Below are 16,722 nucleotides of genomic sequence, written 5' to 3'. Positions count from 1 at the left end.
AGCTTATCTGGTCTTCACACTCACCAGCTCTCAATCCACTATTGCACATTTGGCAAGTGGTGAAACAGCAGATGCATATCAAGGAGATTCAGTAGGTGAATCTGCAGCAACTGTGTGAAGCTACCGTGTCAATATGGAACACAATCTCCGAGGAATAATTCAAGCACTTTAGGGCATTATAACAAAAATGAACTCCATGTAAAACTTGGATATACTGAGGTTCAGGAGACGCTGATAGTCGAAGGCTAGATTGGCCACTTCTTGTAGTACAGTCATAAAGCCAGTTGGGGGAGCACGTGCACAAACTTGTACTCGAAGCAGGAATACAAATAAATAAATAAATCGATAGACCCAGCAGTTCCCGGATGTACAGTACTGCTGCACCTCCCCCCCCTTCGACTCTTCTCTCCTCCCCTCCGCCACCGCCTGCTTGTCAAACCGAACCTCCTCCTCCGCTTACTGTCCCCTCCCAGCGGGTCTCCCTCCCTTCAGCCACTGCAGTGAAAGCCTCGGTGAAGGAGAGAGAAACGGTTAAGAGATCCTGAACCTGGGTGTAAAGCCAGGACGAGAACCGAGAACATCTACAGCGTATTTTTCTTGTATTTCTCGCCACAGCTCGGCGGCCTGCTGACTTCTGCTGTTGTAACCTCCTTTTCCGTTCACATCGCTTGGATTTCATCATCCGACCTGCAAGATGGTAAGCAGCAACGACTCTTATTTTCAACCTCCGCCGACTGGTGAACACACCAGTGGACAGGCCTGTGCTTTAATGTGTCGAATATAGTTCAGTTTTGACAGGTTCTCGCTCGTAGCGAGCGTTCCGCTTTGAGTGAACGGTCGAAAAAACGTAGAGCTGTGGCGAGAAGGAAACGCTTTTCTCACCCACTTTTGGCTCCCTGTCGCGCTCTCTGTGCAATACCCCAGGGCTGACAGTAGCCTGCAGCTTGTGGCCCAGATATTTCTTATCCCTTCTCGACATAGCCTACACTCTTATTAGCAACTAGGCCTGTGCAAATGAGTTTTCGAAACAAAAATACACGCTTATTAAGCCTAGGCTGGCGACTATTTGTGGCACATTTGACACAGCAGACAGGAAAATGTAACGGCTGCTTATGTTAGGTCTTTGCTCCTACTATATCGCACTGCATTCAAATATATAACATCCATCTCGGTGTGTTTTCTAGATAGCATGGCGCTGTGTTGATGGTTGCAACATTGTTTCGTCTGAGCCACTAAACTGTGATAAGTGCAATAATCGGCCGAGGCTACATTTGTATCATTTCTACCTGTGGTTGTAGAGGAGGCTTCCATAGTAGGCCACAGGCTTGTTCCTGCAAAACACACTGCATACGATTGTTTGGTGTGCGTGTGCGCCTATACATCGACGGATATATATATATATATATATATATATATATATATATTAGTTAGACTTGCTTCTAAAAACAGTAACCCAAATGCTTTGTACAGTAGGGTTGTTAAACATGTGGCCTGAGGACCAAAACCAGCCAACTAGAGGGTCCAATTCCACCCAACGGATAGCTTTGCAAAGACATTAATTACTCTCTTTATTTCAAGAAAAGGCACTGCAGTTCTTGGTCTGGCGAAGTGATGCCAGCATTACTACACAGGAGAAATCATGTATGCAAAATAGTGGAAGTATTTTTAGATATAGCCAAATTTTTACAATTGTAAATGCATAAAATGCTATTTTTGTCTATTTACAAAAACTGGACATGTAAGAGTTTTGTGCCTATTTTAGATCCACTGTGATCTGTGCTTTGTAATGTACATGTAATGATGGTTGGACATGCTGAAACGTGTTGAAATTCATTTGTTTTTACGTATTTATCTTAATTACACCTTCATTTTACAATTGATGGCTCATCGAATGTGAAAAAAAGAACATTTGAAGAAGCTGCTTGTAGTTCTTTGCACTTATAAAAGAGAGGAGACATTTAAAGGGGTGTTTTTCATACAGGCTATTATGCAATAGTTTTACTGGTCTGGCCCACTTGAGATCAGATTGGGCCCATGAAAAAAAGTGAGTATGACACCTCTGCTTTACGGAGCAATTATGAACATAAGAATGATTAAATAAATTCCTATTTTAATAAGAGAAGTAGTTAATTAGTAGTAGTAGTACATAAGTAAATAAATTGCATAAGCATAGGCTGATATAGGGAAAGAGGAGGCTAAGGGGGATGAAGGTGGGTCCTTCGATGGCTTTGAAAAATCCAGATTGGGGACAATAACTGAAAATGCTTCATCGTCTTCAGGTTGAGGTAAGTACCAGGAATAAAGAGCAGTGATTGGTCATTAAATAGGCTGACCTTTGCATAGTCAAGGCTAAGCCCCATATCTAACCTCTAACCCAAATGTTGTCCCAAAAGCCTCATTTACACTACAGAATGACTGCAGACCGTGTTTATTGACAGTTTACCCATGATATAAAATAAGCAGTATCAACCACATCAACGCTAGTTATTGGTCTTATTTATATTGTGTATAGGGAGGGAGAATTTCCTGTTTTCTTGTTGTCTGGAAAAGGAAAAATTAAAATATTAATTCTTAATTGGGTTATGCTAACAACATGCTAACATGTTAGTTCATGCTAACACTTGTGACATCTAAAAAGTAAACGGTTATTATAAACAGTGTTAACATTTTCTTTATCTTTTTCTTCTATAAAATGTTAACCAAAGTCAGATAGTTTGTCATGACTTGGCTCTTATTAGACCTTTTTTTCCCCCTTCTTTAATCTGTGTTATGCATATTGACTTAGAAAATTCAATCTTGGGAAGGCTATTGTGTAAGTACATTCCCATTTGCCACTGCATTGCTACTTGACGTATATGTACTCACCAGGCATATCCTTCCTGATAATCAAGATTAGAGAAGCAAAACCTCACTTCTGTATATACTAGCTGATATAAAATCACCAATTCTACAATCTCTTTTCACTAAGGCGGTATGAGGGTTGGTCCGGAGCCAGTGCCTAATCTCGAAGCAATTTGTCACATAATGACAGCAGGATCTCGCCATTAGAACTTTATCAAGGCGGTATCAACACTTTTGCAGCTTTAGAACTGAGAACTACTCGTGTCAAACACTAGAGGTGGGATTATTGTGACCAAGTAAAACTTTGTGACCATGTTGATGCCAGTGTCTAATGTAATTTAAAAAGGGGGAAAAAAGCAGAGATTAGGTATGACTGTGAATTCAGAGCGGTGTATAAGCCAATGAAGTCATTCCTGCTCTCATTTTGCCTGCAATTTTCATGTTCTCATGTTGAGACTCTGCATTTATACACATCATTGTAAACAACAGTCGCTCTTTATAGATTGCATTTGCATGCAGAAGCTTTGGTTTGAATATGACCGTGTTGCACATGTTTAGTTTAATTAAGCATACATTTATAATAATCCTGACTGTATGACCGCAACAGTGTTTAAAAAAAAAAAAAAAAAAAAGATTGTAAACACCTGGTGTATATCATGCCCATGGATATTTGTAAAATGTTTATTCAGCGAAATTTTTTATTTTGTGTTTTTTATTTGTAGTGCTGCGGTCTAGGTAACAAACCACAAAAACAACATTGTGCGCACGTAGACATCTCATTCACTGGTTTTGCTGCTCGTTCTTCTTCTCATTGAAAACACAAGAGGTGTGATTGCGGTGGGTTGAGGCCCTTGCTTGTAAATACATAAAAGGAAATGTTGTCCAGTCTGTTGGTAGAGTTATTGCTGTTTCTTTTTTTTATTGTAAAGAAATAAATGAAATTTCCTGATCTGACACTTCACCAGCCCGGGCCTAGGAACGTGTTTGCATTATTGCAAAGAGGGTATCTGGAAACTGGGTTATTAGAAGTGAGTGTTACTCATACAATTGCTATACAACTATAAGGGGCCTACATCATCCCTGACTTTAATTCTGCATAAAGTAGTGCAGAAAATTTCCATCTGTAAATAGAAAGGAATTCATAAGTCACACACAAAAACCAGCTATTAAGAACAGCATCTCATTACTTGGGGGCAGCAGTAACTGGGGGGTTCTTTACTTTGTCAGAAGAAACATTTTTTCCTGTGTATGCTTACCTTGTTAGATGTGCCCTGCAGCAATCTCAACTATCAGACCGTGGATTGTCAGGACATGCACGTCCTGCAGGCACTGTGGCAACCTATGGCTTGTCAGATGTATTCTTCTCAGCCGCAAGGAGAGGTTGGGGGCAGGGACGCGCAGTTGCTTAAGCATGTAGTGGAATGATCTGATGCTAAGGGGACCATATGCTGCCTAGCAATCAAGCGCCACCCACATAAGGATTGAGCTGTAGCTAATGTAAAAGAGATAAAAGCCACAGTGAACCACCAACAGAAGTGATGATCAACACTACGTGATCCACACAGCACTTCCAACCAGCCCACTCAATCTGGATTTATTCTCCTCACTGGCCATTGCATCTCTGCAGAATCCATGGCTTGCACTGGAGCCAGCAGTCACCAGCATAAGCTAAACTAGTCAGTTTCTTCAATAAACACCTATTTGTTTGGAAATCTATGTGCACAGTGAAAAGAAAAGTTTATAAAGTATCATTCAGAACTTACCTCTATAACCATTGGTAGGAACTTGATGCTCAGTGGATTTGTGGTACTAGAAACAGTTCAATAGAGCTTAAAGGTCAGGGGTTTTTTTTGTAGACTTACAAAGGGTGGTCAGTGTGATAAATTTACTCTTGGCAAGAATCTATAGCTGATTGATGGCTTTGGGGATGATTTTTAAATCACATTTACCTTGTCAGCATTCAAGGCATCAAAAGTACTACATTTAATTAACCTCTAAAAGCATATTTTGCACACTGTCAGTGCTAATAGTGGAACCAACAGTATGGGGCTTCATTAACTAATAGCTACTGTCTTCAGCATTTTATCTGCTCTGAAACAATTTACCTGCAGTGGTCCATAGGTTTAGCGCATTAATGTAATCTCCTGTTGCTGGCTGAAATGACGACTTTGGTTGCCTAACCCCAATACCTACTCTTCACCAATGTGATGGAGAAAAATGATTGAAATCCTTAATAAACTGCTGTAATATATAAAAAAGGAACATCATTTGCTTTTAGGTCTTGTAACTTACTTGCATTGATACTCCTGCTGAGGCTACCGTTGAGTTGCCTCCTGAATGAATCCTCACAGATGTAGTATTTGTTAGTTTAAACTAAAATGCTACGTTTTTAAGATTTTGAAATTATTCATTCAGTAGCAATTCTGAGGATATATGAATCATACTTCAGTGTAGCCAGAAATAACCTTGCATCTCATTTAATACTACATGCTTTGTTATGTGAAACTCTAGGCGGGCTCAGACAGTAAATGAAAAATATATGTAGCCACCTGTCACCCATCAACTGTATGCACTATGGCTTTGAACCCAAGAGTGTGGCATTTTGTCTGTACATGGGGAGTGATGAGCAAATGAAAAAGACTGATAACTCTCACGATTATATGGTAGCAACTTTTCAGTTATCTGGTAGGTATTATACTTTTGCGTGATGTGATGTTCTTCACTAATTGCAGAGCTAGCCTTAATCATACCATGCTTTGTCATCTATTTGACACCTTGATTTACAAAAATGAATATAAATAAAAAAGAAAGATGTTTTTCAGTATTTGGCAAATACAGTGTAGTTTTATCTCCACTGTGTTAATTCATAAGAAGATTTAGGCATTGTTAGTTTACATAGAATTATGAGGCTTTCAAAACCCTCAGAAGACAGGCCCAAACCAAGGATAGAAATGGCTGAGAGGATTAGCCCTGCTGGAGTTCCTTCAGGCTGCTGAGATTGTGGTAATTATTTTCATATTTGCACTTGACTCCTAAATCTTGTACAGATCCTCACCACATTTGCAGACAGCCACACGCATCCATGGAGAAACACACACACACACATTCTCATAAAAGCAAGGATAGATGCAAACACGGCAACCAAGACAATATTGCAAAACACGATTACAAAGGTGAGAGATGATGGAGAGGAGCAGGAGAATAATTGAGTGCCTCTTCAAACAGACAAATGGCTTCAAACTAGCAATGGTTTATTTTAATTCTGGTCTATGTAACTGAGCCTCTTTTTTTGTTTCTTTGTTTTTTGGGTGTTTTTCTTTTCTTCTTAAGAGATCAATCTCAGTCAGTTGGTTATTAGCCTGGATTTTGCCTGCTGTACAAAGTTAGGCTAAAAAAATAAGGGTTAGAAGTCTATTTAAAAAGCAGTCTGAAAGCACAGCTCAGCTCAGCTCTGCTCTCTGCTGTGAGACTTGGTAATGTTTATCACAAAGCTCGGCTATATGGTAAGCTTCATACTTACAGACACATTTGTGCGGAGGAGGGGAGTCTTGTGATCCCTGAACTAACCAAATAAGCAGAGCAGAAAGAAAATGCGCAACAAATAAACTGACAGCTCTGCACACACACAACACACTTTTCCACCTCAAGAATAATGCATCAGTAATTTTAAATTGTGTGGAAAAGTAATTCAGACACACCAAACCATACACACACAGATGCCTTTACATGGAATGCTGTTTTAATTGATTCCCTGTGTCCACATCCACACAGTGCACATAGCAGTTCTTTGCTTTTGAGCGTTCTGCTTTTGTGAACAGTAATTTTGCTTCTCACAAGTTCCCATAGATCTTAAAGACAACATCAGTTGCATATTTGTATCTAGCCAACATCCCCACTCCTAACGTACTGAGACCTTTAAGCTCTATAACAAAGAGAAGGTGTTAGAGAACAGTCGTGGGTGGGGACCATTGTAACGTTGCATGAACTGGACCTCTATTGTTTTTCTTGTAGGGCAGCAATCATGGTATACTACTTCTACTTCTTACACACGCTTTAGTGGCTATGTCTTGATGACATAACTTCTTACTCATTGGTGTTGCTAAACCTAACCTTTACCCTAACCATAACCGCAGGTGTGTTAATTTAAAGAAAAAAAGGGGTTTCCTTTAAGTACTGGACAAACGGATTGCCTCATACACATGTAGCCTGCAAGCTAACAATAATTAAAGGGAAATAAATGGACACTAGGTAGAGTGTCAGTCCAGATTTCATCCTTAGCCACGAAAGTCTAATACATAAACACTCAAAGCAGAGAATTAAAGCCAAATCAGGGATCTTTAATACTTGAAAGCATTCATTTTCAGGGCAGCCTTTGTGTTGACTTGAAATGTGATAATAGCTGCTGTGATTTCAGACTCACATTGGTGGCCAAGCCAAAGACTCGAAGCAATTCTGATTACATTATCTGCTGAAAGTGTCATCAGCAGTGAGAGGGTGCAGTTTACCCTAAGGAATTGTAAGAAGCCAGAGAAAGAAGCTCACATATCTTGTATTCAGTAGGATTTTCAGATTTTTTTTTCTTGCATTTGGAGTTACTTTAACGAGCAATAACTGATTATTAATGCACACTATTGACTGTCTTTCACTTGTACTGTTTCAGTGTTATATTTATGAATGTATAACTAAGAGTGATAATGTTTTCATCTAAATTAAAAACAACCAAGGCAAGAAATATAGATTGGTCCAGTTTGTCTCTTAGTCTAACGTTTGTGGTGTTATGCACAATATCTCATGCACCACCGTTAGGATTCAGCGAGCGATGTGTGCCTCTGCTTTGTTCCTGCATTTTCTACGCTATGCTAATTTGCCTAGAGCACACACTGCAGTGTTGATTAATTTTTAGGATTTATGCAAGTCATCGCTTCATTCCAGCATGTTCTACATTGGGCTCGCTGCACTCAGGGCACCTCAGTGAAAGTGTGTACGTGAGTGTTACAACTCTGATTTATTCACAGTAGAAAAATGTGAAGGTTTTTTGTATCAATGATATCATTTTGTTTTATTGTTATTTATGTAAAGTGAGGAACTGATTTCTTGTCAGAAGTATTATGTTTCAATCATTTGAGCAGGGAAGGGAATGACTAGTGTCACAGCCTCATGCTGCTGCTGTCCTTTTGACAGAAGGTTTGAAATCCCAACCCTCACAAAGGCTTATTGCAGATGGTTCTATGTGGAAATCTGCATACATTTTTAGTTTTGTGACTGTCTTATTGTGGCCCACCCTCGCCTTCTGTTTTCAAGGCTCAATTTCATAGATTTTGGGGGGCAGCATCGGTCCATTTTTGGTTTTAAATTTCTTGGCCGGCTTTTATTGCACTTTAAGTTACGAATTGTCATCAGCTCCATTAACATTATCTTCACCAGTTTCTCCTCTGCTCTGTGCACACACACAAAAAAATCATCTTTTATTTAGCAATGAAAAAATGTATTTTTAGATCTTATATCTATAGAGGGAGGGCTGCCAATAGTAAATAAAACATTGGAACCTCTGCTGTACCGTTCACCTGTTTATGACTTCATATGACTAAGTTTTCTGCCTTTTAGAATAAATTAGTGAGCGAGAAACTGCATTTCTATGTACCTTCTTATTATTTCAATTTGTTATGAGAATATATTCTCACATCTTGCCAAAGCCTGAAAAAATAGTCCTCCAAGTCTTCAGGCCCATGTATTGAATTCGTCACTCACTGATGTTATTACTGGGCCCTGTGGGTCTGTAATTGGCCAGATTCTTGTGCCGGTCATTTCTTTGCGACTCAACCGGCCGTGATGCCAAACTCTTCATTATACAGAATGTGTTTTGTGCGCTGAGGCCTAATTGATTCTGAATGAATCATGCATTATAAATGAGCCAACACTAGTCTTTCTCTTGTGCCTGTGTTCTGGTCTGTGTATGTAAGATGCTTTTTCATTTCACGTATCACCCTCCCCTTTTCTGATTTTTTTTTTTTATATTCATCCATCTGGTATCCATCATGAGTATTTATGGATGAACAAGAGCTGCCGAAGTGGTTTATTACAGAAGACATGACAAGAGTTACTCCTGACCCCAGGAGGTAGGCCTTAGTAAGTAAACCTGTAATCCTCAAAACCAAATCTTCTTTGCAGTAAGTCTATTTACCTCCAGAGACCCTATAGCTAACACTGAACTGAGAGTGGCTGTTAGGGTGTAGTTAGAAGTATGCTCCTCAAACATTTGCACACCATTTTGTTGAGGTAGTTATTACAAAGTCTGCTTTTTTCATTATTTGTTTTGTTTTAGAGAGGCTTCTTAAATGTCAAAAATTACATAAAAATGTTATCTGTTAATCCGTTTTGGTCCATTTGGCTCTAAAAGATTTACAAGATTTAAAAGCCATGAACAAAAAAGTGACCTGTTCTGTTTAACCTGGATCATCTTTAGTTTTGTCATAGCTGTCTGTTAAGTCTCATGGCAGGTAGAGGAAGCGCCGAGAACCTGTCCTTGAACTCGAAGACATTGGCTCAAGGCCTTCAGTTTCAAATCCTGTTGAAATTTTTAAGCAAGTCATCACATTTCTGTAGAGCTCTGCTATTCTGTAGCTGAGTGAGCGCTATATAGGGGAGCAAACAAAAGGACTTTTCCCTACAGGATCAATAAAGTATCACATTGTCACTATTACAGAGCCACACAGGCAATGGGACACCCAACCTCAGTAATGGTGGAGTCATGCGCTACGCATTGGAATTCAATCCCTTAAACTGGCAGCACCCAGCCATTGCCAACTTGTTCCAGAGAGAAAAACCATGTCAACCTCTAATCATAACTGACTCCACTCTGATAGGGTGTCAAATGCTAAGGCGTTCTCCTGGCTAATCCTGTGTCACCTCTTTCTCCTCACTGCTCTTAAAATACCTCAACTTCTGTGAGGTAAGTCTGCTGTTACACAGCAGCACAACAACAACCTGGTATATGACATAACTGGCTCTAGTTTGTTTTTTTGTTCTCTCTAATCAATATGAATAATGTGAGTAAAGTATGAGTAGTGCTAATAATATGAGTACTACTTTAATATTTGTCCTGGCAACCAATTGTGAGATCTAATTTACATTCATGCTTCAGCATAGTTTGCTGCTCTGTTTGCTGTCAGATGTAAAAATAATGCCTATGTATCCCAAGATCAAAAACGATAGGATTCTTTTCAGTAGTTCATTTACATTACATTTACCTTCACCACAGTTAATATAACTTTTTGTTGCAATAATCAAACAGTGTTGGATGTTAACACACTGAGGACTAATAGGCTCAATCTGAAAAAATTCAGTGTCTTGTGCTGAATCACTGACAGTTACCACACAGTGCGCCGTAGTTAGATTTCTGTCTGACATTATTGGAAAACATCCTTGGGTCATTGAAACAGGCAATGATAACATCACAAGATCAAGGCAACTGCAGTTTTTAGAGCCAGGTGCCACAGTTATATCTCTACTGACTGCAAGGTCCCGAGGCACGATAGATGTTGCCCAGTTCCTGATGGTAAAATAATAAATGGACTTTAAAAAAAAAAAAAAAAAATTCTACCAGCCTCATTCACCCAATCACACATACATTCATACAACTGCTTTTTTTCTGTACCTAAGATCAAATACCAGACTTTTCTGAAATAGGAATTAAAAAGAATCTACTGTATTTTATTTTATTTTTTTTAATCAAATTAATTTTAATCTAATATGTTGAATTTGAAATGGTTCTAATGGTCACCTTATACAGCGTTGATACACTAGTTCTGGGTTAATACTACCACCTTAGTGCCCATACAGGCCGGCCTCCCCACACTCACAGTGTTGTCTTTTTATTGTTAAGTCATAATATAGCCTAGTTTTGTTCATCTTTTAGCCCCTCTGTGCTGTGGCAATACTTTTTGTCCTGGCTATTAGAAATGGCATTGAATATTGAATTGTTTCAGATATTTTTTAAGTAGTGATCTATTTTGCATTTGAATAGACTACCCATAATAAAAATTCAAAATTTCAGCAGTTTGAGACGGCATTTGCATTTATATTGTTGGCAATCTTATTAAGTTGGAATCAGATCTCACAGGAAAGAAGTGTTTCTTTGACTTCCTGTAGAAACAAAAAGCTGATGGAAACAGTCCGACTTTACTGCAGCTCTTTGTCTCCACCCCCTGTTGGTGCCACCTGCTCTCATCCACTTTACAGGCGAGGTGGAGTCTGCCTAGAAAGTGTCCCTACTGCTCTTTTTTGTCAGACTTTAGTGGAAAGGACATGGACCACCACTCACTGAATTAGTTTTATTAATTTTTTTACTGCTATTCATGGAATTTGACAAATTCTGACTGAGTGGTACCATCAGAAAAGAAAGCTCACATAGCGTTGTAGGTCTAGTTTGGCCTTCTTTGATGGAACTGTAGGACATTTTTGGCAACGTGGGCCGTGTAGCTGTCAGCTGCATCTTCCCCAACTGATTAACCTTACCTCTCTGCTTCAGAGACTCCTCATTTGTTCTCTCTGCCAGAAATCATATTTGGGCTGAGTCGACACTTCACTGTTGGATAAGATGGGATGCGCATGTGGCTGCAGCCAATGCCACACACTGCCATGCAGAAGAGCCAGGGACTGCGGGATTTTCTGGATGGCATTGTTCTTTTGAATATTTAATGCAGTGTGTGATGCATGACTTTGTTTTTGTGTTTTGTTTTTTAATAATTTTTGGGGGTTCAGTTAAACATTACAAATTCAGTGCGAAGTTGTGTTTTTGCTATAATGTAGAATAGTGAAGATTGCAATTTGTGTACAAAAAACTTTACATGGCCTTTGGTGTACTGTTTGAAATGCCTTTCTTTGCATTATCTGGTAAGCAAAATCTTAAACAACAGTTAAAGATCACGGGTATCACGAGAGTGTGTCTCAACTTGTTAACACAGGCTTTCTTGGCCAAATCTATTTTCATTATTCTCTGGTAATAAATGTTCTTTTTTTTTTTTCCTTTTCAGCTGTAATGCAAAACATTTTCTGTATCATCCGTAAGTTCCTTTGGTACAGTGACACACAAAGTTTGCATTGAAGACATTTGTATATAGCGATATGATCTTAGGTAGCTTTATTTATTTATTTTATTTATGGTTTTATATATTTGAACCACATTTTAAGAAGTTCAAATATATAAAGCCTGTTCCCTCTGCTGAGGATCTGTGTCACTAAGATAATTGTGCTGCTAATGACCAGGTGAAGCACAGCTCTTCTTTGTGACACTGAAAACACTGAAAACTCTGACTTTAGGCTCTAAACTATTTCAGCCCCTTCATATGAACCCCCATAACCATTCTGTGTGACTCTGGGTCTAATAGCACTGACTATAATTTACTAAATGAACTTCATGTTTTAAACAGCTGAGGAATGTTATGTTTATGGACTAATGTACAACCAGAAGTGTTTTTGCCAGTGCCGTGGCCTCCTGCTGCTCTTCAAAAAAAGACTGTAAGCTTAAGCAAATTCTGTGTTGACTTCACTTTTCAGACATAGAGGCTACAGGACATCGTTTACAGTGTCTATGGTTACAATCCATTACTTTGAATTTAACAATAAAGCCATTCATTTTCAGTCTTGATTCTGCATCTTGGCAAGATGTGCTGGCAAAATTGGTTACGCTTCTATTTCTTTTTTTTCTTTTTTTTCTGGAATTCCTGGAATTCTTTGTGTTAGATTAAATACACAAATCAAATATAAACTCATATTAATGTCCTGTTGGCCGCACTATTACTGTCACTGATAAAATGTGGTATGAAAATGAATAACAAAAATCATGTGGCCCTATTGTGTGTTGTCTTTCCTCGTAGGTGACATTGTTTGTTTGATCAACAAGGAAGCAGTTTTGTAGAAAAGTATTTGTACATGTCTGTGCTGCACTAACTTTTAATTGGTACACATATGCTGAAGAGTTTTCATACTCTTATTAATAAAAAAAAAAAAAAAAAGAAGTTCAGAATTAGACTGTGCAGATTGACTGGATCCTATTGGCCATCTCAGAAACTATATGAGTGAACTTGTTACTGTTATTGCACATAATTTGAAATATTTGTGCTTTTGTGATATTTTATTACAACCTAAACTGAACTTTCTGCCTTTCTTCTTTCTTCAGGGAAATGAAGCCAGTTACCCCCTGGAGATGTGCTCACACTGTAAGTAGCTTAAATCTTTGATCTAATTGTACAAAACTTAGTTTACTAAAAAAAACGTAAAAATAAAAATACTTATTTTGATACGTTTTCTGGGCTTTTTGACATGACTAGTAAATAACCAATGTTTTGATGACTCTCCAGTAAGGAGACAGTGTTCATTTGGTGTAAAGGGTAAAAATCAGTACTACAAATTGGGTGTAACATCCAGTTTACAGAATTTGAATGTCCTCTGATAAAATGGCATTCATTGAATGTCTGGTATTTCTGCTGATCTGACTTCCTCTGGGTTCCTTTGGGTTAAAAATCTTTATAATTAAAAATCTCTTACAGTATTATTTTAACTACATCATAGCTTAGCTGCATTTTATGATTTATCATGCATAAGTGATGAAATGGTGAAGACATTGTCTTGGAATCAGTCTCTTATGCTCTTTTTTATTTTTACAAGATGTCTGCCTGGTAGACAGACATATTCAGGTTTATGAGCTCAAGAGGAGGAGGAGAGCTGAAGATATGACTCACATTTCTTCTTTGCTGGCCTCCTTCACCTTCCCTACCTGATGATGCACATCCACACAAGCTCATACTGCTTTGTGTTGTTGAAAAGTCCTCAGAGATGCAGATTTCTCACCAGCTCTCTTTGGTGCAAACTGCACATTTTTACACCTGCTAAAAGGGTGCGCTGCTGGATGTGTTTAATGAGTGCTGAGACTGTGACAGGTCCCTCGTAGTTTAGGGGTACTGCTGTTTAGATTGACCTTCAGACAAGAACAATCATTTTTGCATCAGGATTACCGAGGCTGTTGTGAGTTTTGATGTCACAGTGTAAAAAAAAGTCTTGTATGAGGCAGAATTGGATTAAAATAAACTTCTTCTCCACAACTATTACTGTATGTTATAATCTTGATCAAACCAGGTGAAGCAGAGATGGGATGGAGAGGTATAGGAAGGGCAGGAATTTTAGTAGTAGTAGTTTTTCTGCAGTTTTTTTCATATTCAAGGAACATGCACAGGGATTTTATTAATTTGCAAGTATTGCAGCTGAGGATGACTTTGCAACAACAGACGATTTGCTTGCTTTATGTTTAAGTTGTAAATTATGAGTTAATTTGTTTTAAAGTTCATTTGCTATTTTATTATAATTATATTTGCATAGCATGCTTACCATGACAAACATACGCATAAAAATATTCAAAATTACATTTTGAATATTTTTTATATTTTTAATGCCACAGTGCGTGTGCACTGTGGCTTTTCCATACTTAGATTGTCCTACTGTAACATTGTGGGGAACGGGACCTTGGCCTGCCGGGCCTTCCAGCCATTCCTTGGCCAGGATTATACCACCATAACGAGGGAGATGAATTTTGGATGATGCATGACCCTGTAATGAACCCATAAAGGAACTCTGTATTCAGTCCAGGATATTAACAGCTTCCCTGTCCTTGTCTTTGTCTCTCTCTCTTTAGCTACATTTTTCCTGGTCACCACTGTCTAATTGTCTTTCTCCTTCTCTTTAAATGTTATCAATCCTATTTGCTGTTTGTTTTTAAATGCGTTACTTAGGCATCAAATACAAACACTGACAAGAAATGCCAAATTGAGAATGCAATACCCGGATGTGTTTCTCCTATTGCTCCGATGGCTCCATTTGTGTCATGGTTACACAGACATGAGCCAAAATTAAACTTGGGTGACCTCCCACATTTAAGGCCTGTTCTAGAGCTGACCATATGCATACATCAGTGATATAGCAATGATCGTGTACAGCTAGCTAGCTACTGCTTGTTTCAGCCAAAAACATTTTAGGTGGGAAGTGTATATAAGTTATAAGTACCTAGATCACCAAAAAGTGTGTGACCAACTGTCAGTTCAAAGTAATTAGTAATGACAAAACTGTTTTATATGTGTACAGATACACATAATATGCAGACATGTTGGAATTTAGGAAGGAGAATGATGATTTCCTCCTATATATTAGGCATTGGTTTTTTTTATTATTATGTTAGAATATATTTGCTTCTGTTATTATTGTAAAATTTGCTATCCAACTTATTTCTTAGTTCAGGATCCGTCTATTTTTCCTTTTTATTTGTTATTTTATTTTTTCCTCTCTCAGTCCTTCACTTGCTGTCTTCTCTCTGTCTCACCCTGCACTGACAGAGCAGCTGTTCAGCTCATCAAGTGCTTGGACAGGCAGGCACTCGACTGGTTGCTAAGAAATTAGCTCTGGCTCTCTGGTCAGAGAAATTCATCCTGCTGCACCTTTACTGCCCCGCAGTGAGACTGATGCCCGCTCACTCGCACCTGCCATCAGACACTTTCTAACTCTGTTTGTGTGGAATTTTTCTCCATGTGTCGCACTGATAAGATGGATTGTGAAATCGGGTCACGTTCCATGCACAATCCCACTCGCCCCTCCCTGGCCACATTGATCAAAACCCGCCCTGCAACATGAGAAGCAGGGCCGGTCTAACAAAAATGCACCTCTTGTATTTGAAGGCTTGTGTTAACTGAGTTTTTTGTTGAAATGCCACATGAAGAAAGTACAGCAACACTAATAAGGACTCTGGCTGACCTAAAGGGCTCAAGTCAAGTGAACAGTAGATGTCAGTAATTATGGGAATAATTGTGCCATCTAGCATGTGGCTTTGACTTGCTGCTAATCATTTAGCCTACTTTGCAGACATTACTGAGATATTTGTGTGTTGCATTTCAGCCTGACATGATTTTTGTCTCTATTTTCTGTGCTGGAGGATGAATTTCTGAAAGGCCTGTAGCCTCTTTTCAATGCAGTGTCTCACCACTGATGGCTTAAGCGAGCTTAGATCAGGCAGAATTTAATGGCCTACTTGTAACAGTGTGCAGTGTGTAATTAGACAAACCACACGGACACACACCTCTTCACACATCCTTTTGCAGTACACTCTGCTAAAGTATATGCACGCGCCCACTCTGTTCCGCCACTCTGTTCACCCCACACACACACACATAACCACGAAACCCCCCTCAACGCTTCATGCTCTCAGAGAAACGCAGCAGCGAGTTTGAAACCATTGCAGGTCTGTCTGCAGCCGCCAAAAATAAATGGCGGGCGGCTTGCTGGAGTTCCTTGTTGCTAGGGGTTTCCCTGAGGGTGGGAGCCTGAGCCTATGTCGGTGGGGGGTAGTGGGGTGAGTTGGGGGTTTTCTCATGACAGAACGGCTATAAATAAACGCCATCAATGCTTTGCCCTGTCCTCGTCCTCTGTTTGGTTCATGCAGGCAAGCTGTACATTGTTGGTGCAGCCAGATAAATCAGCCTAATGCACAGAGTGCTGCAGCTCTCAGCCGTATAGCCTTCTCACACCTGCGGTCGAAATGAGATAAGACTAACGCAGTGTGAGAGAAACACTGTATTTTTTTATCTGTGTGCTTTTTTTATTTAGTCCAAAAAATTGACAAAACTTTTAAAAATTTGACAGATAAACCAGAAGTCTTGCCTACTGCCTACTCCATCACACTGCTTTAAACTGGCTGCTGTGCTCAAATTTTAGTCTAAACGCAACCTGAGTTGAATTACATTCAGCTGACCACATGGGTGTTGACATAGGAGTGAGTAACGGTGCATATGAGCTAACTTTCTCAGAGCCAACATTTTGCATGTAAATCAAAGGTTTAGCACA

The 16,722-nt window shown here is 39.1% G+C and overlaps 1 protein-coding gene across 1 annotated transcript in view; it reads left to right on the top strand.

Moving 5' to 3' along the window:
* Window positions 1–412: 412 nt before the first annotated feature.
* The window catches only part of ppp3r1a (protein phosphatase 3, regulatory subunit B, alpha a), a 29,299-nt gene continuing 12,989 nt past the window's right edge, over window positions 413–16,722 (top strand). Inside the window, exons 1-2 of the mRNA XM_006783552.3 lie at window positions 413–697; window positions 13,019–13,058. Of these exons, the coding sequence (XP_006783615.1) occupies window positions 695–697; window positions 13,019–13,058 (43 nt within the window). The 5' untranslated portion in view covers window positions 413–694. The remainder of the gene's footprint in view (window positions 698–13,018; window positions 13,059–16,722) is intronic.

This window comes from Neolamprologus brichardi, chromosome 13 (genome assembly GCF_056152115.1).
Source record: "Neolamprologus brichardi isolate AB-2024 chromosome 13, ASM5615211v1, whole genome shotgun sequence".
Classification (NCBI taxonomy): domain Eukaryota; kingdom Metazoa; phylum Chordata; class Actinopteri; order Cichliformes; family Cichlidae; genus Neolamprologus; species Neolamprologus brichardi.
Note: the sequence above shows the minus strand (reverse complement) of the source record. Positions and strands in the feature narration are given on the sequence as shown.